This window comes from Hibiscus syriacus, unplaced genomic scaffold (genome assembly GCF_006381635.1).
Source record: "Hibiscus syriacus cultivar Baekdansim isolate YM2019G1 unplaced genomic scaffold, ASM638163v2 tig00111937_pilon, whole genome shotgun sequence".
Classification (NCBI taxonomy): Eukaryota; Viridiplantae; Streptophyta; class Magnoliopsida; order Malvales; family Malvaceae; genus Hibiscus; species Hibiscus syriacus.
The window spans coordinates 222,681-249,682 of record NW_024063215.1 but is presented as its reverse complement, the minus strand read 5'-3'; the positions used below and the strand labels follow the sequence as shown (position 1 = coordinate 249,682).

The 27,002-nt window shown below is 37.4% G+C and overlaps 1 protein-coding gene across 2 annotated transcripts; it reads left to right on the top strand.

The window, feature by feature from the left end:
• The first annotated feature begins 12,628 nt into the window (after positions 1-12,628).
• On the top strand, positions 12,629-21,311 carry LOC120172999 (uncharacterized protein At4g10930). 2 transcript variants are annotated; one of them, XM_039180302.1, is made up of 16 exons: positions 12,629-12,744; positions 12,822-12,934; positions 13,047-13,132; positions 13,510-13,600; positions 13,791-13,840; positions 14,266-14,335; positions 14,666-14,775; positions 15,713-15,778; positions 16,193-16,749; positions 16,865-16,954; positions 17,080-17,169; positions 17,316-17,391; positions 17,872-19,135; positions 19,253-19,327; positions 19,478-20,569; positions 20,722-21,311. In XM_039180302.1, exons 2-16 carry the CDS (start codon positions 12,866-12,868, stop codon positions 20,944-20,946), a joined length of 4,011 nt encoding a protein of 1,336 aa, XP_039036233.1. In that variant the 5' UTR covers positions 12,629-12,744; positions 12,822-12,865; the 3' UTR covers positions 20,947-21,311. The 2 variants fall into 2 exon arrangements, with proteins under 2 accessions (XP_039036233.1, XP_039036234.1); XM_039180303.1 differs by lacking the exon at positions 17,080-17,169 and having other exon boundaries at positions 12,630-12,744; positions 20,722-21,310.
• The last annotated feature ends 5,691 nt before the right edge of the window (positions 21,312-27,002 follow it).

The window sequence follows — 27,002 nt, the reverse complement described above, 5'->3', positions numbered from 1 at the left end:
TGCTTGATATACTGCAGAATGTCGTAGTACCAAGGCTTAGTGTCTTTCACTTCTTCAATTTGGTAACAATGAGCCGGGTACTCATACGAATGCATGTTAATTGGCATCATTTCAGACTCCCCGCCAGCCTTGAATGTGGCTACCAAGGTAGCTAAAGCGTCAGCCATTTGATTTTCTTCTCTAGGCACGTAGTGGAAGGTGACTTCGTCGAACTCTTCGAGAAGATCCAACACTAGTTTTCGGTACTCTAACAGCTTTATATCATTGGTTTCCCACTCTCCTCGGAGCTGATAGATTACTAAGGCTGAGTCTCCATACACCCGCAAAGTCTTTATATTTTGCCCCAGTGCAACCCGAATTCCCAAGACACAGGCTTCATATTCTGCCATGTTATTGGTGCAATCGAAGTTCAGTCTGCTGGTAAATGGGTAGTGATTCCCTTCTGGGGAGATTAGGATTGCCCCGATGCCATTTCCTAGTGCATTTGATGCCCCATCGAAGTGCATTCTCCAGGAACTGCCCGCTGAAATGCTTGCTTCTTCTAAAGATATGGTCATTAAGTCTTCGTCTGGGAAATCAAAGTCCAGCGGCTCATAGCTCTCATCAGTTCTGCTTGCCCAAAAATCGGATATGGCATTGCCTTTTACCGCTTTTTGGCTCACATATTCGATGTCGAATTCAGACAAAAGCATCTGCCATCGGGCTAACCTTCCGGATAGAGCAGGTACACCTATCATGTATTTTAATGGATCTAACTTGGAAATCAGCCAAGTAGTGTGATACAGCATGTATTGCCGGAGTCTTTTTGTAGCCCAGACCAGAACACAACAAACCTTCTCAATAGGAGGATATCGGATCTCGCCATCGGTGAATTTCTTGCTTAGATAATAGATGGCTCTTTCCTTCTTCCCGGACTCGTCATATTGACCCAGGACACACCCCATGGAGTTCTCGAATATGGAGAGATACAAGAACAGAGGTTTGCCTGGGATAGGGGACATCAGGATAGGAGTGTGAGATAAGTACTCTTTTACCTTCTCGAATGCAATCTGACAGTTTTCATCCCATGCTCCAGGGCTGTTTTTTCGAAGAAGGCGAAAGATTGGATCACACTTGTCGGTTAACTGAGATATAAACCGAGCTATGTAATTCAATCTTCCTAAAAAACCTCGGACCTCCTTTTGTGTTCATGGTAGAGGTAGAATCTGGATAGCCTTGATTTTATCAGGATCAACCTCAATGCCTTTTCTGCTGACTACAAAGCCTAATAGCTTCCCGGATGTCACCCCGAAGGTACACTTGCTAGGGTTCAGCCGTAACTGGAATTTCCTCAATCTCTGGAAGAGCTTTCTCAAATTCTCGATATATTCATTCTCAGTCTGTGCCTTGACAATCATGTCATCGACATAAACCTCGATTTCTTTATGCATCATGTCGTGGAATAGGGTCACCATAGATCTCTGATATGTTACCCCAGCATTCTTTAATCCGAAAGGCATCACTTTGTAACAGAAAGTTCCCCACATTGTGACGAAAGTGGTCTTCTCCATATCTTCAGGATGCATCTTGATCTAATTGTACCCCAAAAATCCATCCATGAATGAAAAGTAGGCGTTCCCGGCTGTATTGTCCACCAGAGTGTCTATGTGTGGCAGAGGAAAGTTGTCCTTGGGACTTGCCTTGTTAAGGTCCCGGTAATCGACACACATGCGTACTTTCCCGTCCTTCTTCGGCACAGGCACTATGTTGGCCACCCACTCCGGGTATTTGGCTACTTGAAGAAAACTGGCATCAAATTGCTTCTTGACTTCTTCCTTGATCTTAAGGAGCATTTCTGGTCGCATTCTTCTCAGTTTTTGCTGCACAGGTTTGAATTCTGGTTTGATTGGCAGTTTGTGAACTACCATATCTGTGTCTAGTCCCGGCATGTCTTGATACGACCAAGCGAACACATCTCTGTACTCCTGAAGTAAGACTATCAGGTTTTGTCTTGCTTCAGTCGAAAGAGTTGTGCCGATTTTAACCTCCTTTCGATCTTCTTCAGTGCCCAAATTTAAGATTTCGATCGCCTTCTCATGTGGTAGTATTTGCTTTTCTTCTCTTTCTATCATCCTCAACAATTCAGTAGGAAAGTTTCACTCCCCTTCATTATCGCATTCATCAAATTCCCCAAGACAAATGGTTGATTCAAAATCCACTTCCTGATCAGGATCATCAGTGTCTACATTATCATTATCTGTGGACCTGAAAGAAGAAGAATGTGCATGTGTGAGAGGATAATATCCCACACGGAACAGTCAAGAATTAACTTCAAGGGTAAGTGGAAATGAAGTACTGGAATGAAGGAAATAGACAATGAATTCAAAAATAAAAGAAAATTTTGTTTGCCCTGGAAAAAGAAAAATGCATCTTTTATTAAACTTAAACAAAATGTTTATTTACCCTTACAAAAGATCACCTATTGCCCCGGGTATAGGCAAATAGGGATAGTTCGAATATTACTCTGAAAGACTCTTGTAAACCACAGGTAGTTCTTCCTACGACCAACTGCTAGGCATGAACCCAAGTGGCAGAGGGCATATCCCGGATCTATCTCCGTTGTCAACATCTTCTATGGTCACGGCATTGATGTTCAAATCTTCCAGAGTCGTTTCTAACTCGGATATGGTGGTCTCAAACACATAACCACCTGACTTGAATGTTCTGAAAAGAGGTGGGAATGTCATAGGCTTCCATTGGAGTCCGTTTCCAGTCAATCTGACTAATCTTCTCTCCCGGTTCTTTTGGATCTCCTTTCTCTTTTCATGATAACTGGGCTGGAAACTGAGGCCAAACTGGTCTAATTTTGAAATCGGAAGGACATGATTAATCCTTCCTTGCAAATATTTCCCAAAACCTCTTCCAGTCCTGGCTCCTCAGCCCAAGGTTTGCTTGATCTCCATCTTTGTGCATTTGGAGAGTCGGGGTCTTGGAATCTTCTTTCCTTCCGCCACGAATGTGGCATTCACAAACTCTAAGGAGCGGAACGAACATTCTACCGCTTCCTCGTCTACTTCGATGTATGGAGCCTCCGTGGTCACGCTTGCCACGATATCTTCCTCAGCGTTGATAATTACTAAGGCCCCATCAATGACAAATTTAACTTTTTGGTGCAACGTGGAGGGTACTACACCGGCTTGATGAATCCCCAGCCTTCCCAAAAGACAGTTATAGGACGGCATGATATCCATCACAAGGAACTCAACATCATAGGTGGCTGGTCCGATGGTCAATGGTACCTCGATCTTTCCGATTACCTCTCTTTTGGTCCCATCAAATGCTCGAACCACATTCTGACAAGCTCTCATATGAGAGGTATCTATTGGTAGCCTCTTCAATATAATCGAATGCATCACGTTCAGGGCCGAACCATTATCGATTAAGACACTTGGTAAAGCGTGCCCCTTACAGTAGGTAGTAATGTGTAACGCCTTTGTTCGGCCTCTTCCTCCGGATGGAATCTCATCATCTGAAAATGAGATGAGATTATCAGCTTGAATATTGTTCACCAGTCGATCCATCTTGCTGACTGGTATGTCTTGTGGCACGAACGTTTGATTAAGGACATTCAACAGCGCTTCTCGGTGTGCTTCCGAGCTTAAAAATAGTACTAGCATTGAAGTACGTGTAGGTAAGTCGTGGAGCTGTTCTACAATGTTGTACTCGTTGTGCTTCAAGTTCTTGAGGAACTCTTTAGCTTCTTCCTCCTTTATAGGTTCATTGACAACTAGCACATCTTCTTTGAACGGCTCAAGTGGTCTTTGCCTCACTTTACTATTACATCCTCCGGAAGTACTCACCTGACATTCGTACTTCCATGGCACTTCCCGATTGTCCTTATATTGAAAAGGTTGAGGTGCTGAGATTACCACCTTGGCTGGTGTTGTTACTGTCATGCTTGCCTTAAGGGTAATTATCAAAGGACTACCCCTACCAAATCTTCTGTCTGATGATTCTCCAGTGGCACAAACATCTGCTTCCAAGGACTCTTGAATTTCTTCGTAAAACTCTAGCTCCTTCCGATCCATCATGAGCTGGACTAATAATCTGAACTCTGGGCAATCTTGCACTTTATGCCCTTCTTTATTGTGGTAACAACAATGGTTACCATCTTCATTTTCTGTCGTATCTGGATATGGTGCAAGAAATCCTGCCTTTACCATTTGGCTCCATACCCAAGCCAAAGGAGATTTAATTTCCGAAACACTTGATTTAATTCTCCTGCCCCCTTCAGTAGTAATGGCATTGATTCCTGTCTCCTGATGATTGGGCAAGGGATTCTGGGCGACGTTTGGTGCTCCGGAGTTGAAAGTGATCCAATTCTTATTCCGCATTCATTGCACAAGTCTCTTGAATGCGAGACAACTTTCAATCGAATGCCCCTGCACACCGCCATGGTATTCGCAGTGAGCGCTCTCGTCATACCATTTCGGGTAAGGGGGACTTATTGGATTCATAGGATAAGGCGACACTGCATGAGTGTCGAAGAGCTGTTGGTATAATTCTTTATATGTCATGGGAATGGGTTCAAAATGCTCCCTTTCCCTTTCCCTTCTTAGTTCTCTCTGATTCTGTCTAGAAGTACCGGATGGCACAGCTACTGTGGAATTTGAGCTTGAGATCGTAACCCCCTTGCTGACGTTGTAGGTGTTTACATTGTTGATCTCTCGCTCTTTGTTTTTCACGGGAGGTTTTTTACTGGAGTCTCCTCCCTCAATCTTTCCTTGTTTAATGGCCAACTCGATCATTTCACCGGCCATGACTAAATCTGAGAAACTTCCCGACGTGATTGCTACCAAGTGCCCGAAGTAAGGTGCCTTCAAGGTATGTACAAACAGCTTTCTTGTTTCCTTTTCATCCAAGGGTGGATGAACTTGCACAGATAAATCCCTCCATCTCTGTGCGTACTGTCAGAAACTCTCATTGTGTTTCTTCTATAGGCTTTGTAACATGACCCGGTCTGGTCTCATATCGTTGATATGCTTATATTGCTCCAAGAAAGACTTGGCTAAGTCTTTCCATGTCTTGATATGAGTCCGGCTAAGCTGGTTGTACCACCGAGTAGCTGAACCAGATAGGCTATCCTGAAAGCAATGGATCAGGAGTTGGTCATTTCCCCCGTACCCTGTCATCTTCCGACAGAACATAGTGATATGGGCCGAAGGGTAGCTGTTCCCGTCGAACTTCTCAAACTCAGGAACCTTAAATTTTGGTAGAAGACCAAATCGGGAACCAAGCTTAGTTCCATTGCATCAACACCATAATAATCATGGTCTCCCTGGACCATCTTCATTTGGTCTTCTAACATCCTGATCTTTTCTTCCATCTTCTTCGCCTTATCCTCCTCGTCAAAATCCGGGATAGGGCAGTCGTCCAGATGACTGTCAGGCTTTGCCGCAGAAGTCTATAAATTTGCCGCTGATACAGCTTTCCCTCTAGCGGCATATGAGTCACCTTGCAGTCCGGGTAAGGTCCCGGATGAGGCAACCACTTGTGGGGTCGGTGGTATGGTTATCCCCTCAGATGCAGCTTCTCCGGATGCACTTGTCTGTTGTTGTAAACCAGATAACTTAGCCACGATCTGGTCGACTAGGGACTCCGTGCTTTTCTTTATGGACTCCATGGTACGTTGACTGTTCTGAGCCATCTTGTCCTCTAATTCCTTTTGAAGTCTTGCCATGTTCTCCTCGAGTTTTTCCATTCTGACATCCATTTGTTTTTTCTTTGCACGAGTGTTGTGAGGGTGATGCGTATCTATTGCTTGCGGTGGTAAGCTTGGTGTCTGAGACATGTTCTGTTAGTTAATACGAATGTAAAAACATGGAAAATATAAAATAAATAGACATGAAATATAAAATGCAAGAAATGCAATGCATGATGTATGCAATTGGAGGCATTGATCCAGAAAAGTGTTCATTATTATAAATAACCCTTATTCAGAAAAAAATGTTTTATCTTTTAAGAGACATAAAAACATATTAAAGGTACATTCGGACTAAATCCTCTAGACCCCGAACAGCTTCCAGTAGGTTGACAAGTCTTCTGCCTTCATCTGTCACTGGTTGAATGCCTTGTCGAACCACACCAACTTCCCTTGCTAGGCCGTGAAGATGACGGGCTGCTTTTTGCACTTGATCCAGGAAATCTCGGATGGTTATATCTCGGGCCCTCACCCTTCGCTGTGCTTGTTCCCAACGGAAACGCCATTGTAATCCTCCGTCGAAGGGCACCATCTGAAGCTCGTTTACTTGCCTCTTGAACCCATCTACAATAGCTTCTAACTCAGCTATTGTCTTGCCATCTTTCTCATGCTGTTTTTCTAAGTCAGCTACCCGAACTCTCAAGCGCTGGTTCTGATATTGACTATCTGCCAAGCGTCTTTGGGCAGTCTTCATCTGTTCCTTCCAAGCTTTCTCATCAGGCCCCTCAAACTTCCTTTTCAGGCTATGAGCTTTGTCTTTCCAGTATTCAGAGGTTACCTTCAATTTGGCGTTATCCTTGACCTTATCTTGATACCCCTTTCTCAAGTCTTCGAACTCAAAACAGACTCTTTTCTGTTCTCTTTCCAGTTTATTTGCCCGATCTTTCTGAGAGTCAGTATCTAGCTTCCACTGATAGCGCTCAGCTTCAAGTTCCTTTATCCTTTGCTTCAGCTCACTATTCACGGCTTCAAACTCGGTCTTGGCTATCTCGAGTTCAGAAGGGACATGCCTGAGATGTTCTTCCAAGGTTCGGGTGTCATCACAGTCTGGCACAGGGATGTTGTCATTCTTTCTCAATATTCGCCACTCCACATAATCCGGAGTGAGCATGCTTCTGGCAGCTACAACATCCATCCGGAATACTTTCCTCCACGAATCGGCTGCTTCTTTGATCATCTTCTTATAGCTGTCGCCGTGATACTCAAACTCTGACCTAGCCAACCCGTATGTTGCTGGGACAAACTGACGTGCTCCATACTGTCTAAGTGCTAATAACGGAGCATACCCGACTGCTCCCCAAAGTCCAAGTAAGGTCACAGTGTCAGAGTCACCACATCGGAAAAGAACGTCACTGAGAAATAGCCAGGGGGCTCTCCAGACAATATCCCGATCTTGAAGATGCATAAAGACCTTCATCCATTTTTCCTTTGAGGCGCCTTCATGCCATTTTAAGGTGATAAATTCAACGAGAGGTGAATAGGTGGTGCTGAAACGGCGGTAGGTAACCCTGTTAGTCTTCTAGAAGTGGCTGTGAATCCATACCTGAAGGAGCTGAATGCACCCGGTGAATCTTCCTGCGCCAGTTCTTCGGCAATGGTTGAAAGATCGAAATGTCTCGGCCAAGATGGCTGGTGCTGGGTTAACTCGTTTCGAAAGTTGCTCAAATAGTTCCACCACGGCAGCGTCAATGCATCCCAAAGCTCTCGGAAAGATGATCAAACCATACAGACCCAGTGCAAAAAGGTCTATAGTCTTCCACTCATCAGGGTGGTTTTTCATTAGTTACTTTATGTGGATCCATTCGATTCCTTCTCCATTGCCTCTACGCTGAGTCCGATCGATTACCCATTTCTCATCTACTCCTGCAACTTTGGCCAGTGCATTCTTGAAGGGCTGGCTTTTGATGTGTTTAATGTAGGCTTGCTCTAGCTTGATGCTTTCACAATGCAGCAGTGTAGTGTATTCTTCGATGGTGGGCACCATGTCCTCTTGGTTAAAAGTGAAGCAACTATATCCTGGGTTCCAGAATTGAACCATGGCTCTGATTAAGGGCTCATCAGTCTTAACATGAAGCAAGAGTGCAATGTCACCGTACCGTTGGCTGAACTTCTGTCTCCGATCATTCTTCCAACTGTCCCAGATGTCTCGAAGCTCTTGTACATTGTTCTGTTTTAGGCTGATAGGGGTGTAGCGAACCAACTCTGACACATAGCTTCGTTGAAGACTGTCTCCCTTTTCACTTTGAGTCTTCTCGGACCATAGTCGTGCCTCAGCGTTTTCAATCTCTTGTATTACAACACCTTTGTCCATGAATTCAGATTATTTGAGTTTTAATAAACACCTTTTTAGGGATCAATGGCCTCTTGTTATGATGCAAATGCTAAAAACAAACAAAAAGGCAAAAAGGTTAGTAAAATAGAAATAAAAAAATAATAATAAATGGTAAAGGAAAAAACATAAGGACAAAACAAAAAAAAAAGGTTAGGAAAGAAATGTCCTAGGTTTTGGAATGTGGTTTTGGGGTAGGCTCTATTTATTCAAAGTCTCCCGGTTTAGGTTCTAAAAACGGTACTCGAGTTCTCCTTGCTGGCGCCCCCTTGGGCCGACCAGACCCTTAGTCCGAAACCCATCACAGGCTTGTGTGGACTAAGTTAAACTCAAGAGGACACATTCCCTTATGCCCATACGGAGAATAAATTCACACAAAGGCATAAGGTATATGAATCCCGAAGGCTACTTGCTAGGCCCATACGGTGAATAAATTCACACGAAGGCGTCGCTTTCACCCCCACTTAAAACAGGTTCGGAGCTTGGGTTTAGAGCCTTAGATGAAAAATGTTTGGAAAGCTGAAATCATTAGAAAACGATCAGTCCAACTATTTACTCGAAAAAATATAATCAAAAATAAGTAATAAGGATCGAAATATTACCTTAAAATTTAAACTTACCCTTTTCGTTAAAAAGACAACTGGAAATTACCTTAGCCTGACTCACTCACCTGTGTCCCCAGCAGAGTCGCCAAGCTGTCGGAACCGTCTTTCGGTTGGGCCCCGGAATTGGGCTTCGACTTGAAAAATGTGGATTGGAGTCGCCACCGATCATTTATTTTATAAAAAAATGGGTTGACCGGATACCTTAATTCTCACCTGATCTGCGTCTTACCAAAGATGTGTCAGATTCGGGAGTCAGTTACAGTCAAGGAAGGGTTAGCACCCTTGAACTGCCCTTTCGGTACTATATAATTTCCAGTTGTCTTTATTTAAGAAAATTGTAATTTTAAATTAAAAGGTAAAATGACTATCCGAATTACTTACCTTTAACTGTTTTTTGAAACATACTTTTAAAGAATCAAGAAAAGTGTTAGATAAAAAAATGAGAAAATAAAAACAAATAAAATAAAGAAAATAATACAGAGATAAAAAGATAAAGAAAATAAAAAGGATTAAGTAAAGGTAAATAAAAATAAATGAAAATAAGATAAAGAAGATAAACGAAATAAAAATAAAAATAAAGATGAAACAAAGAAGTTAATAAAGAAAATAGAATAAAGTAAAAAGATAATAAAAAGAGTAGTAAGAACCAAAAAGAAATATAGAGAATAAAAAAAATAATTATATATATATATATATATATATATATAAATAGGGGATAAAATTACAATAAAAACAAAATTAAGGGGTAAAAAAAAGAATAATAAAAGAGGAAGACGTGTGGGTTGCATGTTTAGTTATTTTTGTCAAAAGAAGATGCCTTTAGCTAATAGGCTTTAAGGGTCCCATGGTGTTAATAATTATGCTTCAATGTTCTCCTAACTAATGGATTTTCACCGAAAAAAATAGATTGGTCAAAAAGAGGGGACATGGGGGCTAGAGAGAAAAAGAAAAAGTTTGGTTAGTAATATATATAATAATAATATATATAATAATAATATAAATAATAATAATATAAATAATAATAAAGACAAGAATAAAAAAAATATAAATGTAGTAAAAATCGGGAAAAAAATATAAATAGAAAAGCATATATATACATATAATTATAAGATATTAGAATAGTAATAAAAAAACAAAACAATAATGAAATAGAAGAATAGAAAAAAAAAATATAGATATAATTATAAGCTATAGTACTTTAAATAAGGAAAAAAATTAAATATATACATATATATATATATTAATAATAGGTATAGATAAAATATTAAAAAATATATGTATATGTAACAAAATAAAAATGGGTTAAATTGAATAAAAAAACAAGTTGGGTGGCCAAATCAAAAGAAAATCAAAATTAGAAATCAATATAAGGTAAAATTGGGGTTAAAATAACCCTTTAAAATCAACGAGGGACCAAAAGGGTAGTTTACCCTTTGCTGAACAGAAACACGCGGGTCGGCCGAGTCGGGTCCTGATAGTCGGATGGTTTTAGTATTTAAGTCAAAATTTTCAGAAAATGCTTCATTTGTCATCTCCTCACACGAGAGCCTTCTCTCGTCTCCCTAACATTTCTCTGTAATGTTCTTGAGGTCCAAGAACAAGGGTCGTGCGCCGCCTGAGAATGGTGGCCACCGCCTCGCCGCCGCTCATCGGCGATGGTCCACCATGAAACACGTTTCTTTAAAATCCATTCTCTTCCCACAGCCCAAAAATCACAGTAGATCTTCGAAAATCGCCTTAAAAAAACGCAAATCTGGGAAATAGGTTTCGAAAATAAAGGCCTCACTTCGTTCATCGGCCAAAACGTTTTTTTTTGTGTGGTTTTGAAGTCAAATCTCAAGCAACACTCAACATGCAACAGTGAAAGACGAGTGAACAGAGGTAAAAGATGCTACCTTCTTCTTATTTCCTTTTCGAAATTGTTACAAAAGGCTTCGAAATTGCTTGATATTTCTCTCAATATTTCGTGTGACTTTCTTGCCAAATTCGTAGTATCAACTCTCCCCCCTCTCTCTGTTGATTACATGTATTTATACTAGAAAAAAATGACAACTTTGAGTCCTAATCAAACTTTATTGTTCTTGTTTGTTTCCGGATATCTCGGGACCGAGAGTCGTGCAGTCGTGGGAGGCGTGAGGATGATGTTTGACCGAGCAGCTGGGATGCGTGAGGCGTAAGGGCTTCTCGAACAAAGCTGTGCGGCGCTAGGGTGAAGCTCTTGGCTAGGGTTTGAGACAACCCTAAATATCTCCATTATGGACCGTTGGATCTCGTCTAGATCCAACGGCCACTGTTGCTGGCGGCTGGAGGCAAGAGTGGGGTTAGGGTTTCTGAAAACCCTGATCTTCTACGGGTTTGGGCTACACGTGATGTTGGTTTTGTTTGTGATTGGCCTGTATACAAACATAAAAAATACATAAGTATGTATATTATATAATATAGTTAGTAACTATCATATAATATAACAACATCATTTAAAACCGATAAAATTTAGTGTCTTCATAAAGTATTCATTTTTTTAATATTTTAAAAATAATAAAATTCCTAGTCATAGACGGTCGGTGGTGTCGAAGACAATACGAGTAGTTAATTATTCATTCAACAAAAATTATTAGGTTATTTTTAATTAACCCTCGGTGGTCACTCTCATTAAAGAAACCTTAAGTCACCGCCAGAGGGTTAATTTTTTAGAATAAGCTTAGATGTTTCAGAGATGGACACGTGTCCTTTTTACAAAAATCATAAAGTGGTTGCCACCGTTAAGACGACAAGGTTGTCGTACACGTGGCGTTTCTGAAAGAGACCTGACGGTTAACTTCGCTTCTTTTCAGATTTTGGGTGTACCGTCACAAATTTGGCTATATTAGGAGAAAATGGTGAAAGATAAAATAAAGGGTAAATCGGCTACTATATTATTTAAACTTTTATTTTTTCTTAAATCATATTTAGTATTTAGTATTTATTTCATTTTAATACATTTTCATTAAAAGCTTAACGACAGAGTTAGCGTGACATATTTTAAATATTTTCTTAGTTAAGTTATTATTTATATTATTATCTAGAAACTCCCCTCTTTATCATAAATTGATAGAAGTTACATAGGTTGTTGCATCTAAAATCATCGACTACCGTCGATCGTCACGTCTACAGTCATAAGCTGTCACATTTGTTGGTCAATAAAACTCAAAGTTTTCGGTTTGCACTTTTCCGTCTCCCTGAACGTTATTCTAACATTTGTTTCATTGAGAAACACTTCAATCTTCCCAAATCGACGATAGACTCTTCAATATCTTTATCATTTTATCTCCGTCGTCAATCTTCTGATGGGCTTGAAATTAGACTTTGTTCATCGGTTTATCATTCTTTCGTGATCACCGTTTGAAATGACTGTCCGACCACATAAGCTATCACCGAGGGAAACCCGAAGGGTAAAACTCTTCACCTTTTTGTTTTATTTTCTTTTCTTTTGTTTTGATAATTTACAACAAGAAAAAGTCTAAACGAAAGCCCACCAGATCCCGGTCACCGACGATCCACTGCAACTACAATTGGGCTCCGTTCTGAGGTCCATGGTACACTGACGTAGTCATCAACCGTGCTCTTAAGAAACCCAACAACGTGGTTATGGTTTTAGTTGCAATATATTCCCTAACGTACTTAATTTATACAAAACCTTAGGGAATTTCGGCCCAATACCGTAACCGGACTAATTATTTTGCCTAATATTGTATCAGATATTTTTTTTTTGAAATTTACGACATTTACTACAATGACTCATAACTCATAATAAGTTTCAATTTTTTAAATTCGAAATTACAGTAGTACCCTTCTCTTCGTCCTGATCAACATCCCTTCATCGAGAAAGGCACGAGAAAGGGAATGACGGACTCTTCTTTCAATCGTTTCTGATCTTGTTGCTTAAAAGGGTAATTAATCATTATTAATAAAGAACTTTTGCTTTATTAATTGGATTGACCTCCTAAACCTTCTTCAAAATCCTATTTCTACGAGGTTACCCACTGAATCAAGCTTTCCGAAAACCCTACATACACACACCTGGATGATCCAGAGTATGCCTAGTTTTTTATCATTCAAGTTTTTAGATGATTTTGATATTTCATTGGCTGATTGCTGTTGTTTTTGCAAGTTTTAATTTAATCCGGACAGGTTTGTATTTTTTGGAAAGATCAAATGGATATGGATTTCATTGCAAGTGGGATTTCGGACGAGGATGATATTCCATTTATTGATCAGAACAATGTAAGCTTCTAGTTTAATTATTACTAATTTGTTTATTTATTTTACTTCATCATTTATTTTTGTTTCGAATTGTATTATATATATACTGTAACTTGAAAGCTGAAAACTGCAGGATCTTTCTAATTTCGAGGGCGGAAGATGCGGGATATGCATGGATATCATTATTGACAGGGGAGTCCTTGATTGCTGTCAACACTGGTAATTTTTGTTGTTGTTGTAAACACTGGTAATTTTTGAAAATTCTTTTTTAGTTTTTTTCTATTTTCAATTTTATCCCCTGCGGCATTTCTAGTTAGTTAACATAGTGGCTGCAAAGCTTTTTTTTCTTTGCTCTCTATTAGAGTGGTTAGATATTTAGTTCTCTAACTAGTCTTGAATCTTCTTCCTCATGGAGTAAAGTTAAGCTGAAGAAGCTACAGTTTTATTTTGTTTCCACTCTCTACTTTGGTGGTTTTGATTCAGTGACATTTCATTCAGATTGATTTTGAGATTCAATTAGTTTTCTGAATTCGATGAATCCTGTTTCATGGTCTGAATACAAATGTGATGATGTGCGTTCCTCTTGCAAATTTCAGGTTCTGTTTCGCATGTATTGACAACTGGGCAACAATCACAAACCTTTGCCCTCTTTGCCAAAGTGAATTTCAGTTGATCACCTGCGTTCCGGTGGGTGATGCAAAATTCTTAAAGCATTGATTTTTCTCCATCTTTTTCTGCTAGTTGTTTTTGCAAAACTTATTTTTTTCTCTAAATGGCCACACTTGGGCTGCTTTAACTTATTGTTGCTTTGAAATTGTTTTGAAAGTATAGAAAATATAGTGATTAGAAAATATGATTTATCGTGTTGATTATGAAGGTATATGATACCATTGGAAGCAATAAAGTCGAGGGTGATTCATTTTCCAGGTACTTTCGAATTCTACTTTCTTCCATCTCTTACTTTTGTTTGTCCGCAAAAAGGAAAAAAATCCTAGTTTAGTTTGAGTCTTGAAATTCCATGTTGGTGTCTGTATAGTTTCTTGCTTGTTTTGAAGTCCTTCAATATATTAATGAATGAATTCATCTTTCAAGGTTAACATGAAACAGCATATTACAACTGTGTAGCATTTGTTATTTACCGGAGGTTACCCATGTTGATTGGAAATTCATATCTTATGTATAATATTGACATTCTGGATTTCAAGTAAGAAAATTTAGTGATTAAGCAATTTGGAAAATGATCCTTTATGATACAATATGTACTTATTTTTATGAAGAACTCTGTTGATTGAGTTGCTAAGATTCTTCTCTTATGTTCTGATTTTGATTTCTTTCTCTTTTTATATATGCAGAGATGATGATTGGTCCATTGAAGGGAAGAGCAACACTCTTTCATTCCCGTCATACTACATTGATGAAAATGTAATTTTCCTACATAGTATTGTTTATTCCTAATAGTTGATATAGTTTTAACTTTGACAATCTGTTAAGATGCATTTGTCAAGTGGCACAGATTGATCTTTGATGTGACTATAAGATAAAAGATGTCAATGTGATGGCAATATTAGTTTGAATCTATTGCAGATGTACTTTGATTCTTTGTCTGGGACAACAGAAACTCCATCCAGAATATAGTCTTATTTTAAGGATGATAGAACTTATATTTAACAATTTGTTTATTTTCATTTTGTCCACGAACTTGTAGTGAATGGCATTCACCATAAACAAACTCACATGACTTTCTTTTTGTAGTCAGTTATCTGCTTGGATGGAGATGGCTGCAAAGTTCGAAGTCTATCCACCACCATTGAGGGAGATCCCGATCTCGATACATCAATTGCTTGCGACTCTTGTGATATATGGTAAGATTGAACCTTTTATTAGATTTCAAATTTATATTTTTCCTCGTATGTCTGTATTTTTCTTGGTTTGTAAATACTTCCTCCCTCACACTAAATTTGAATATTTTGGATTTTGAAATTGTCCCTTTCAAAATGTCCTATTAGAAAAGCCAAAAAATAACAACATTTATATTTCTTTTTCACCCTTTATCATATTGTCCCATCAAAACAAATTTATCAAATCTATCAATCACTTTTTGGGGTTAATGTTGTCATTTCTCTTATTTTATATGACTTGGCATGTGTTCAAATTAACTTCCAAACTATATGTTTAGTCAATATTGGACAAAAATAATGGGACGGAGGGAGCATGTTGTCATTGGGGTAAGGTTCAAATTGCCACTCTAATCAGGGTGATGTATCAGATATACGACTCATCCTTGAATCAGTCTAATTTTATTGCTTATACTCTCTAATTTGGTTAAAATTGTTCAAAAGTTTACAGTAAAAGAATATTATTTTAGAAAATATAGAAATATCCTACAGGATATTCTAACTTTAGATCATTTTTTAACCAAGTAGAAACTACAATGGCAAAATTTCAACACTGAAAAATAAGTTTGATTCATCACCCTAACCTTAAGTAGTGTAGTACATTTGGATCTAATCCTTTCTCATTATTTATTACTTCGATTTTACTTGTTCTTTGTTTTAGCTTTCTCTAGTATAGCTTAGTTAATGTTAAGTTGTGATGATGTATTGATGTCATCTCTTAATTGTTTCTCTGTTTGGAATGGTGACAGTAGATTTGGATCTTTTCCCTTTATCATTACTTATTTCTTTGACTTTCGGTGTTCTGTGTTTTCCTTTTGCTTTGTTTGAGTTTCTTCTAGTTTGGGTAATGTTAATTTGTAAAAATGTTCTCTCTTAATTGTTTCTCAACTTGGAATGGTGACAGGTACCATGCTTTTTGTGTGGGTTTTGATACTGAAGGCACATCAGAAGACACTTGGTTGTGCCCAAGGTAGATTTGAAGAGAGCGATTAGTGTGGTTTGGTGTTGCATTTTGATTCCTCACTTCATCATGGTCCTCTAGATGTCCTACAATAAAGTAGCATGTAGCCAAGATGCATAGAATCTTTTGAGAGTTTAATTCATAGTGTAATATATTTTTGTTGGAATTGACTACGTTGAAGCTCCTTTAATGGTTTACATTAACTGGTAGCAATCTCAATAACTCTAAGGGGGGATTCATATCTGATTTAGTTCAAAATCTTGTGCTAATTTGGTTTAAAATTCATCTAAGTTTCAAGTTGTAATGTGGCTTATGGTGTGTTTGACTTTAATTTCAACCTATATCAATCCACCCAGAACTTTTTAGTGTCTACTTTCCACTTTTCCTTCTAAGATTTATGATATTTTCTTTACTTTATCGTAGATGTGCACTAAATCAAGCTTCACAAAACTCTGTTCTGATTCCTGAGAAAGCAAGCACCCAGCATGATCCAGATATTACTAATGGTGAATATGTGATGGATACCACTTTCTCCGGGAAGTTGTCTGTTTCTGTTGCAGACACTGGTGATACAGCTGTTGTTGTCTCAATGGTTGAAGGGAATCAGTGGATTGAAGAGCCAAGTGAAAACCTTTTGTCAAGCGTTGAAGTCGGCAATCACCAGAAAATTGAGCTATCTAGCTCTGGAGGAAATTGCTGTGATATGGAAAAGGCATCTGTTCAACCAATCTTGGAGGGGCAGGAGCTGGAGCTTTCTTTATCACGCAATTCCTTGTCCACTTCACTTTCAAAGTCTTCAGTGCTCGGTGAGTTCAAGACAAGTAAAGCTTCAGATACAATAAAAGAAGCAAGCAGGTTAGATGGTGTTGGAAATACCTCAGGAAAGTCACTGAACAAATCCTACATGAGGAACCAATTATCTGAAACCAAATCCAGCGTCGGCCTTAATCTTGGTTTATCAATAGGTTCGTTGCAGTCTTGTAAGTTAATTATGTAGCTATCTTTATCTTTTAAAATTCATAGCAGGGCCATTACAGCGTAGGACTCAAGTTTGTATCTTATACACATTTCAACATCTCAACATTGTGCTTACAGTTGATGATGATGCGAAAAGCAGTGGAAGCAAAGACCAGGTGAATTTAGAGCTTGGGCATCAGAGTCACGTGGAAGAACTGTTGCCAATAGGTAATATGAAAGTTATCTCGATACATTTTCTCTTATTTTAGTATTTACCTTACAGGTAATTAAGCAAGATGCTTTTAAGCTATTTATGTAATACACATTTAAACATCTCAACATTGTGCTTACAGTTGATGCTAATATCAAAAGCAGTGGAAGCAAAGACCAGGTGAATTTAGAGTTCGAGCATCAGAGTCACATGGAAGAACTGTTGCCAATAGGTAATATGAAAGTTATTTTGATGCATTCTTCCTGCCTTGATACATTTTCTCTCTTATTCTAGTATTTACCTTACAGTTAGGTATGCAAGATACTTTTAAGCAATTTATGCAAGTATAATGCAAACTGCCTTCTTGTCTGCTTTCAGATGAGAAAACTGAGCTTGTTGACAAGGAAAATGCTGGCACTGTTACTGGTTTAAAGAGGAAGAATCCATATTTCAGGTTGCTTCTTTTTCAATATGTCCATTGTCTTCACACACTCGTGCATACTTGCATATGTGCATACACACACACACACACACACACATGCATGTATATCATGTGGTTTTTGACAAGTAATATTTCTATATATGTTGTTTTGAACTCATTATATTTTACCTATGTCACTACTTGCTCGTGGCTATATTATATATTCCTTTTTCTATCGTCTTTGAGGGAGTGAGTGGTGGAAATATTTCTTTTGGGCAAATATTACTTCTGTTATGTTGCTTAAATTTTGTGACTTTTTACCTATGCTGCTAGTGTATTCTTCTCATCTATATTTTCCAGGGATGGTGAGTGTGGGTGTGTGTGGAAGTTTTGCTGTTTGTTTGTTCTTTACGATCTGTACTTCTAATTTATTTTCCTGTTTTAAAAATTTGCATTCTTAACTTTTTGCTTAACATTCATGACTTATGCTTCCTGATTCTTGATATGCATTAGGAGTGATATTATAAGTTCTGACGGTGAGGAAACCAAATGCAAGAATGAGAGTGATACTTTGGAGAAGAAAATTAGGGTTGAGAAATTGGTTCATATGGCCCCTGAGAGCAAAGTTGATACATCTGTATCCGACGATACACCTAAATGCCCCACCCTGAAAGCAGTTTCCAGAGAATGCAAAATCAAAAATCATCCTGAAAAGAAGGATTCCATTCCTGATGTAATGAGTATTGTTCAGGGGACAAGCCGGAGAACTACCAAGGGGCTTGGACGTCTAAATTCTACTGACAAATCCCTGAAAGGAGAACATTTGGCTGGCTTGAGGGTAAAAAAAATCATGAGAGCGTCTGATGATAAGGAGGCATCTGCTGTTGTGAAAAAATTAAGAAAAGAAATTAGAGAGGCTGTCCATAACAAATCCACTAAAGAAATTGGAGAAAACCTTTTTGACCCACAACTTCTTGCTGCTTTCCGGGCTGCTATAGCAGTACCAAAAACTGAAACTGTAAAAAAGTTGTCACCTTCAGCTATTAAGATGAAGAAATCCTTGTTGCAGAAGGGTAAAGTACGTGAGAATTTAACAAAGAAAATCTATGCGGATTCTAATGGAAGGCGGAAACGAGCATGGGATCGAGACTGTGAAGTTGAATTTTGGAAGTATCGCTGCATGGGAGCATCAAAGCCTGAAAAGATTGAGACTTTGAAGTCGGTTCTTGACCTCCTAAAAAAGAATAAAGAAGGCTCAGAGAGTTGGCCAACATCTGAAGGCCAGGCATCCAACTCAATTCTTTCCAGATTGTATTTAGCAGATACATCTGTTTTCCCACGAAAGGATGACATAAGGCCCTTATCTGCACTTAAAGCCACTGGTAGTTCTGAACAGAGCAGAGAACAAGGCGTTGAAGGAAAACCTCATATACCATCTCTTGACCATACTGTAAAAAGCACAGAAGCAAACAAGGTTTCATCAAAGGTTGGTGTTCTGTCAACCGATCTTAAACGAGCTAAGACAGGTGTTTCGAACTCAAAAGGTACTGCTGCTACTAGTAAAGTTGATTCCAGTAATGGTTCAGAAGGGTCTTCAACAAGGAATTCTAAAGTTGAATTGCACAAGGAAGTGTCTGCGAAGTCTGATGACGTAAAGGTCGATAAAAGAAAATTGGCCCTGGCAGTGCTTGCAAGGAAAAAGGCTGCAGAGAGCAAAAGTGGAACACAGGAAGGACAGGAGGATAATGCAGCACTTAAAGGAAATTATCCCTTACTAGTATGTAGAAAAAATCTTTATTTAACAGTTCTCAGCGGACTGTGTTTTTTAAACTGAAGGTTTATGCTGTAAAACATACTCATTGTTCCTTTTTCCCTTTTTGATTGCTGCGAGCAGGTTCAGCTACCAGCAGACATGAGGCCATCACCGGCACCCAGTCGACATAATAAAATCCCAATATCTGTTAGGCAGGTAGGTAGTGCCTTGTATTGCATCTTTCTTTTCTTATAATCATGCTTGAATATCCTGTTTTTAGTGCTATTTTACTCTTTTAATCCTTGGATACAAAAATTAGAGAAGTGTAGCTGGAGGTGGATGATTCTAAATCATTTATTTGTGCAGGCACAGCTTTACCGCCTTACTGAGCACTTCCTAAAAAAAGCAAATCTGCCGATCATTCGTAGAACTGCAGAAACAGAGTTGGCTGTTGCTGATGCAATTAATATTGAAAGAGAGGTTGCTGATAGGTCAAACAGAAAAGTAGTATATCTGAACTTGTGCTCCCAGGAGATATTGCATCGTTCAGATTACAATAGGAGTGTTAGAGCTAAAGAATCAAATACTTCATCTCCTTCAGAAATAAGGCAAGACCAAGGTTCTGATGCATGTTTGACAGACCCTGTGGTTGTGGAAGCACTTAGAAATGCAGGCCTTTTGTCCGATTCCCCTCCAACTAGTCCACTTCCTAAAACTGAGGTCCCCAAGGAGATAGATGATCCTTCAGCGAAAACCTTGGAAGAGGAGCCCGATAATATATTTGAGATGGATTCTCATTTGGAGGAAGATATTTATGGTGATTTTGAGTATGATCTAGAGGATGAAGATTATATTGGTGTTACTGCTGAAAAGGCTCTTAAGGTGCAATCCGAAGAAGGTGCGTCAAAAATGAAAGTAGTTTTCTCAACTCTTAGCAATGAGAGATCAAAAACAAATAACCTTGAAGATGCAGAGGACCATGAGAAGTTGGGGAATATTGTAGTACCTGATGATTCCACCTGTTTGCCAAAGAATAACAATGATGATGGTACTGATAAGCCTTCCACTGTTCTTGAATCCTTACCTGATGAGGCAGGTGAAGAGCTTTCCATTGCAGAATGTGAAGAATTATACGGTCCAGATAAAGAGATGCTAGTAAACAAATTTCCGGAAGCAACCCAAAGGATACGTGGGTTGGTTGATGCAGAACTTCCTGCTGAGACCACAGCTAATAAAGATAATGGAAAACATGGATTGCAACATATTGTAGATGCATCTGAACCAGGAGATGAAAGCAAGGAAGAAGATAAAGTTATCAACCCTCGTGGTCGTGGGTCATCTGGTAGAGAAAGTTCTGCTGAACAAATTCAAACCGGTGACGATGTTAAAAAGAATGATAAGAAATCCAATATGGAGATGGACAAGCAGTCTGAATGTGCTAGTTCTGTATCAAAGAAGGTAATATGTAACACATCTGTTAGTTTCTCTTCCCCAATGCATGCAATATAAATTTCTTGGTTACTGTATGTAACACAAGGTGATGGATGATTTTTTAGAAGGGTTTGCTTTCTTCAGGTTTGCATTCTGATGCTCATACTTATGCTTTACAGGTGGAGGCATACATCAAAGAACATATCCGACCACTCTGTAAGAGCGGTGTGATAACGGCTGAACAGTACAGGTGGGCTGTGGCAAAAACCACCGATAAGGTTATGAAATACCACTTAAATGCCAAGAATGCCAATTTCTTAGTTAAGGAAGGTGACAAGGTAAAGAAACTTGCTGAGCAATATGTTGAGGCAGCGCAAATAAAGGAAAAAACCGATCCTTCGTGACGACTTCCATTTCCACACTTTCATCACCTCTAGAACATTTCTCTTAGAGCCGACACACCCGTTCCCTCCTCCTCTGGTGTGGACGGTTTCGTCTGCCTTGAGGGAGACAGTCCTACAGAAAAAGTTGCATATGCATTGTTAAATCGAGTATTCGACGTAAAGAAACTTGATTACTAGACCTGCCTTGAATGTCTATTTTGCGCTCAGAACTATGGCACTTGAGATTTATGCCGAGGAAGTTATGTTAGGCCAAGGCAAGTTGTCGAGAAATTGTAAATTTGTTGCCGAGATCTTCATCGTGTGCTAGATGTACGTTATCATAGCATGGACGAGGTTTCTCATTTTTCTTTTTTTAAAAATAAGAACAGAGAGTCATTTGACAATTTCACTAATGTTTTGGACCGTGCGTTTGAATATATGCATTTGAATTTCATGTCATAAATTGTTAGATAGATACCCATGCAAATTAATCAAGATCACTAAAAGCACAAAAACATGAATTTTAATCCATTAAAATTTTGTTTAATCAAAATGTGTGGTTTATTGGAAAAATTAAAATCATCCTTTTAAGGAAGAATTTGTTCAACATCATTATTTGAAAAATATTGTGAAGATTTTTTTAATAGAGATTTGTGAAATTATTACTTATTTTGAAAAAATTTCTTGAAGAGATGTTTTGTTTTAAAATATATGTGAGACTTTGATTTATGTACAATAATCTTTCGACTTTTTGAAGTCTTTATTGTTTCATCAACAATTTTTTGGAGAGGACTTTCATCTTTCATTAGTGCAACGTTATTGCAATTTTTGGAGATTGAGAAAGAGACTCGATCTAATTTTTGACTTGAAAAGACATCACATTTGAATCTTGAGTATTTTGGAGTGATGTTTCTTCATTTGCTTCTTTTTAGAAAATTTCGAACCACAATAATTGGTTTTGATGAAATTGAATTTTTTTTATGGCGTTGAACCATCATGACTTACTACTATTCCTCGTCGTTTTGGTGTAACAAAAAACAATAATGTTTTCTTTGTAGGAAATCTTCCATGTTTTTCCATATACTTTTATTTTTGATTTTTTTGTCTGGTATTGATTATTTTGATGGTCATAGTGTCCTCTATGAGATCCACTATTTTGATCGGTGATGTTTGTGTCTTCCTCTTCATTTTTTCGTTCAGACTCAAAACTCATTAAATTTCGCAATTCTTTTTTGTATTCCTTCTTACTTTTTAGCTTGAGCTAATATCATACTAGCATTCAATTTTGTTTGTAAAAATCTTGTCGTGTCTTTATCTGGACAATCTAGTTTGCATGTCTTGAAGACTCGGACCAAATATGGAATTCTTAGATAGCAATCACATTCATATTCATAGTTCCAGGAAACAACTCATGAGATACATAATTTTGAGAAAAAGGGATACTTAGGTAGAGCTGTTTTTCGTCTAATTTGAGTTGGTGTTTGTTAAAGAATACACGCACGCATGCACACACATAGGCTTCATTTTGGTATCTTGCCGTTAAAAACTTAATGAAATTATTGTACCCGACATTTATTTTGGGGTAAATTATATCATTCATCACTCAACTATCTTATCACTCATATTTTGATCATTGAAGTTTATTTTTAAAATTTAATCACTTAACTTTTAAATTACTCATATTTTAATTACTCTAATTTACTTTATTAATATTTTTATGACGTGACATCTTTTAATTATTATTTTATTAATATATGATTAAAATAAAAAAGGTAGGGGCGGGTTGGAGAGGCCAGTAAGAGTTAGACCTTGAGGGTGGGGTGAGGGTTTGTGATTTAGGGTTTGTGTTATACTTTTTGGGTTTGGGTATAATTTTAAATGCAAATTTTTATTTTATTTATATATTAATAAAATATTAATAAAAATGTCATCTCTTAAAAATATTAATAAAATAAATTAGAGTGATTAAAACAAGAGTAATTTGAAATTTGAGTAGTTAAATTGATTTTTTTAACTTTAGTGACTAAAATAGGAGTAAGAAAAAAGTTGAGTGATGAATGATGTAATTTACTGTTGAGTTAATCGATCGGATGAAATAGCCAAGAGGGGGTGAATTGACAATTAAAATTTTGGTGGAAGCTTTGACAGAAAATTGAAAAGATTTTCACAGCGATTTAGAGTGGTTCGACTTTCTCAACCAAAGTTTACGTCCATTACCTTAGCTATCTACACTAAGGATTTTCCACAAATTCACTAATTTGTCTTTCTTTTTAGGACAAAGAGTAACCTTACAACTCCCTCAAGAATTATACCCCAAATTCTTGAGACACTTTTTTTTAAAGAGAAAATTACAAACTTACAAAAAACTACACAAGGTAAATTCTAGAACAAAGAAAGAACACTCAAGAATGAATACAATTAAGCACAAATGGTGTTCTTGAAAGCAAAATGAATATTGAAAGGATTTTGGCTTGAATTGCTCAAACAATAAGTTTAAGGCTTTCTCTCTTTGAATTCTTTCTCAAAACTTGTTTCTAGTTATTCATCAATGGCTTCAAGACTTGTTTAAATACCCCTTGAATGAATTCTGAACGTTGGGGATGATCATGAAGTCAATAGAGCCGTTGTTGTATGTTTTCCACTTCAAAAAGTTGTTAGGAGCGTATGGGTATCGGTACTCCTTCATAGGGGTATCAATACTACCTGTATAAAATTCAAATATTTCGACCGTTGCAAAACTGATGGTATCGGCACCTCTCAAGGGGGTATCGATACTACTATGTAAAGAGGTATCAATACCGGTCATGGTATCAGTACCCATTTTGCATTCTGTTATTTCTCTGAGTCAAAATTCAAAATGAGGGGTATCAATACTACTATATAAAGGGGTATCAGTACCTCTTTTGCATTCGATGTTTGAGGGGTATCGATACTCGTTAAAGAGGTATCGTTACTTCCCTATTAAAAACTCAATTTTGACTCGATTATGGTTCGAAATACTTTTAAAACTTATTTCAAAAATACTTTAAGTATAAATCTCAATTTTCCATCTAGTAAGGAGTAAAAATTGATATTTGAAAACTTGGAGTAATATTTGTGATATTCTATTAATTGAATAGAATATTATATTTAAATCGAATATAAATCTTAAAATTCATTAACACTTTATTTGTTGTATCGAAAAATCAAAATGTTTTCAACATTTCTACTAAAGTTTTGAACAACAGGGTACCAAAATGAAACCTAAACTAAATGTTAGGTGTATTTTGGAAAAAAATAAAGTTTCTATACTAAAACATAACAAATGAAATAGTTTAAATACTAAGGTTGTACTTTAGACATTTTCTGCAATGAATATCTTCTTCATTTCCTATTGTTTTACTCGAAAATAGATGGCTTGGATTAAAACTTTTTAGTTTTACACATATTTATGAATGTTAAATATGTCAAAATAGATGATTAAGATTAGCGGTATGAAATGAGAATATATTCACTAAAAATAATGACCTAATTTCAGCATTCTATTTTACTCATTCAACGGTCTTAAATAGGTGCAAAGCTAGAATTACACCGTATAAATAAATCAAAAAAGCATACTATATAAAAATATACCATAAAGATAGAATAAAATAAATGAGAAACAAACAATACATACGATAACACTGTTAATATCACAGCTGGTGTCATCGTTTGTCAAAGAAAGTGAAAACGATGGACGAAGAGCAATTTTCATAAAATCTTCTTGATGATATTATTCCGACTCTTCGTTTTTGTTAGTGGTCGGATAGTTCCTCGGAACGTGGTTGGTCGCTTGTTGCTTGGGAGACTGTTTATCAATCGAGGAGAACGAGCGGTCTTGGATTTCGGAATTTGCATGGATGAAATCTCACTCTCCTTGGCTACCAAATATTTTCCTCGGGGTAATATTATGGATTCTACACTTGATGATCACCCGTCATTTGCCTTGTAGGCTCTTTGTCTTGGATATCATTGGCATATAGATATTAGTAGCCAGGTCGCCTCCATAGCGACCATTGGTGATGTGATCCCGACTATGTGCCTTACATCATTTTCAACAATCTCCTTGAGACCGTTTGATCGAGGCAAGTTTTTTATATTCGAGAAGCTTCAAGAAGATTATTTGAGCTTAATCTGGGAATTTCAAGCCAAGTTTAGATTTCTGAAAGCCTTTTTCAATCCAAAAGAAGAACCTCCACCATCATACTCAAGGCTGGGACGTGAAGAAGGAACAACCAAGTTTAAGGGAGAATTTTATCTTTTACTTGTTCATGAATTTGCATGAGTGTTAATAAATTTGCATGACATTAAGTTGCATAAATAAATAAGCATGCTACTTCATTTAAGCATGAGTTCATCAAAGCATGTAGGTTTTTATGAAGCTACTTCATTTAAGTATCCTCTTTCATTCAATAAAGCTAGTTGACTAATTAAACTAGTTCATTCACTTAAACTAGTTCATTAATTAAACTAGCTCTTTATATGTTTTCATAACATGTTTTTTTTTAATTTTATTCAAGCTTAAACATTATTAATTTTGTGTCTAGGTACAATAGGGAAGTTGAACAGTCTCAGCAGATTCAATAATATCAATCAGAATGTCTTCTAATTCTGGATGCGATACAGACGTGTTTGAGTCCAAAATTCAATTGGAAATTATTCATCTATCTCTTAGCTTTGCAATGCCTTTTGAATCACCTCAATCCGATATCGGGAGCTTGAGATATGATCGATTTAGTGAAGACAGTGCAGACTGGAATTTTCATTACGAGAATTTTATACAATGATGATTTGGATGAGTTTTAGCCAAGGAAGAGTCCTTTCAACTTCAACTAAGAGACAAGAAATTGATGTCCATCTTAATTCACCAATTCAAGGCATTCTAGGTTGATGTTATTACCCATTGAAGGCCATTCACGTTCAAGTAAGGGGACATGCAATAACCAGCATTCAAAACTTATCATTCAAGGTCTTTATTATCTTTTGAAGGCTGATCATATTCTACAAGGGACCAAGCAATGAAGGCTGATTTTATTTCATTTAACCACCAAATTAAGTGATAAAATCAGCAAGGAATTTGAAGAGATAAGCTGATTTGGACATGTAGGATGTCCACATTCATCCTATGACTTCATTTAACCTCTTTTCTTCCATTTGCAAGAAAAGCAAGGCAACCCAAGAGTCATCCCTCTTTCTGGACGAATTTAAGGCTAGAATTATCTCAAATTAAAGCTTAATTCACCCACTTTCAATCTACATGGTCAGCCATCAAAGGATAAGAAGAATGACAACTCATTTAATTGAATTCAATTGCATTTAGGTGATTATTTTATTTTAATTGTAATAACTCTTCATATGGTGCCTATCAACACTATAAATAGGCATCTCCATGACATTTGTACTTAGAAATTTTTGCATAATAAACTCTTTGAACGGTTGCTTTCATTTTAGTTATTGGATTAGAACTCTTTCGATTTCTTGTCAGTCTTGAAGCCTTCCTCCATTTCATTTTATTATAACGTTGGTTCCTAGATCTCCTATATCTAGTGGGTCACGTTCCATCTATTTCCACTTCAATTCCATCTCTTTATATTGCTGGTTCCTAACTCCATATAGTTAGAGGGTCATAATCCGTTTTATTTTCAATCCACCTTACACATTCCACGTCATTACCAACACATACCTTCGTCATATTGCCATTCCATCCAAACTACAACTTCCATCATCTTCCGTACTTAATCAAATCCTAAAAATCATTTCCATATCAATCCTTCAACTTCAAATTCATCCACATCCTTCTGAATTTCATTCTTTATTTTCTTATCTCATATTCACAACGTTAATTTTGTACTTTCAGAATCATTTCAAACATTGCAGAATTTATTACTAGAATCACGATCGAACAACAACATATATAACTTGAAATACATAATCGAGTTCATATCAATTGGGGTGGTACCGCTCCTGTTCATCTTGCATCGAATGATGTTGGCAACAACAATGCTCCTTTACGATGTGGTGATTTTATGGTCCCAAATACAAGCTCAATGGATATCTTC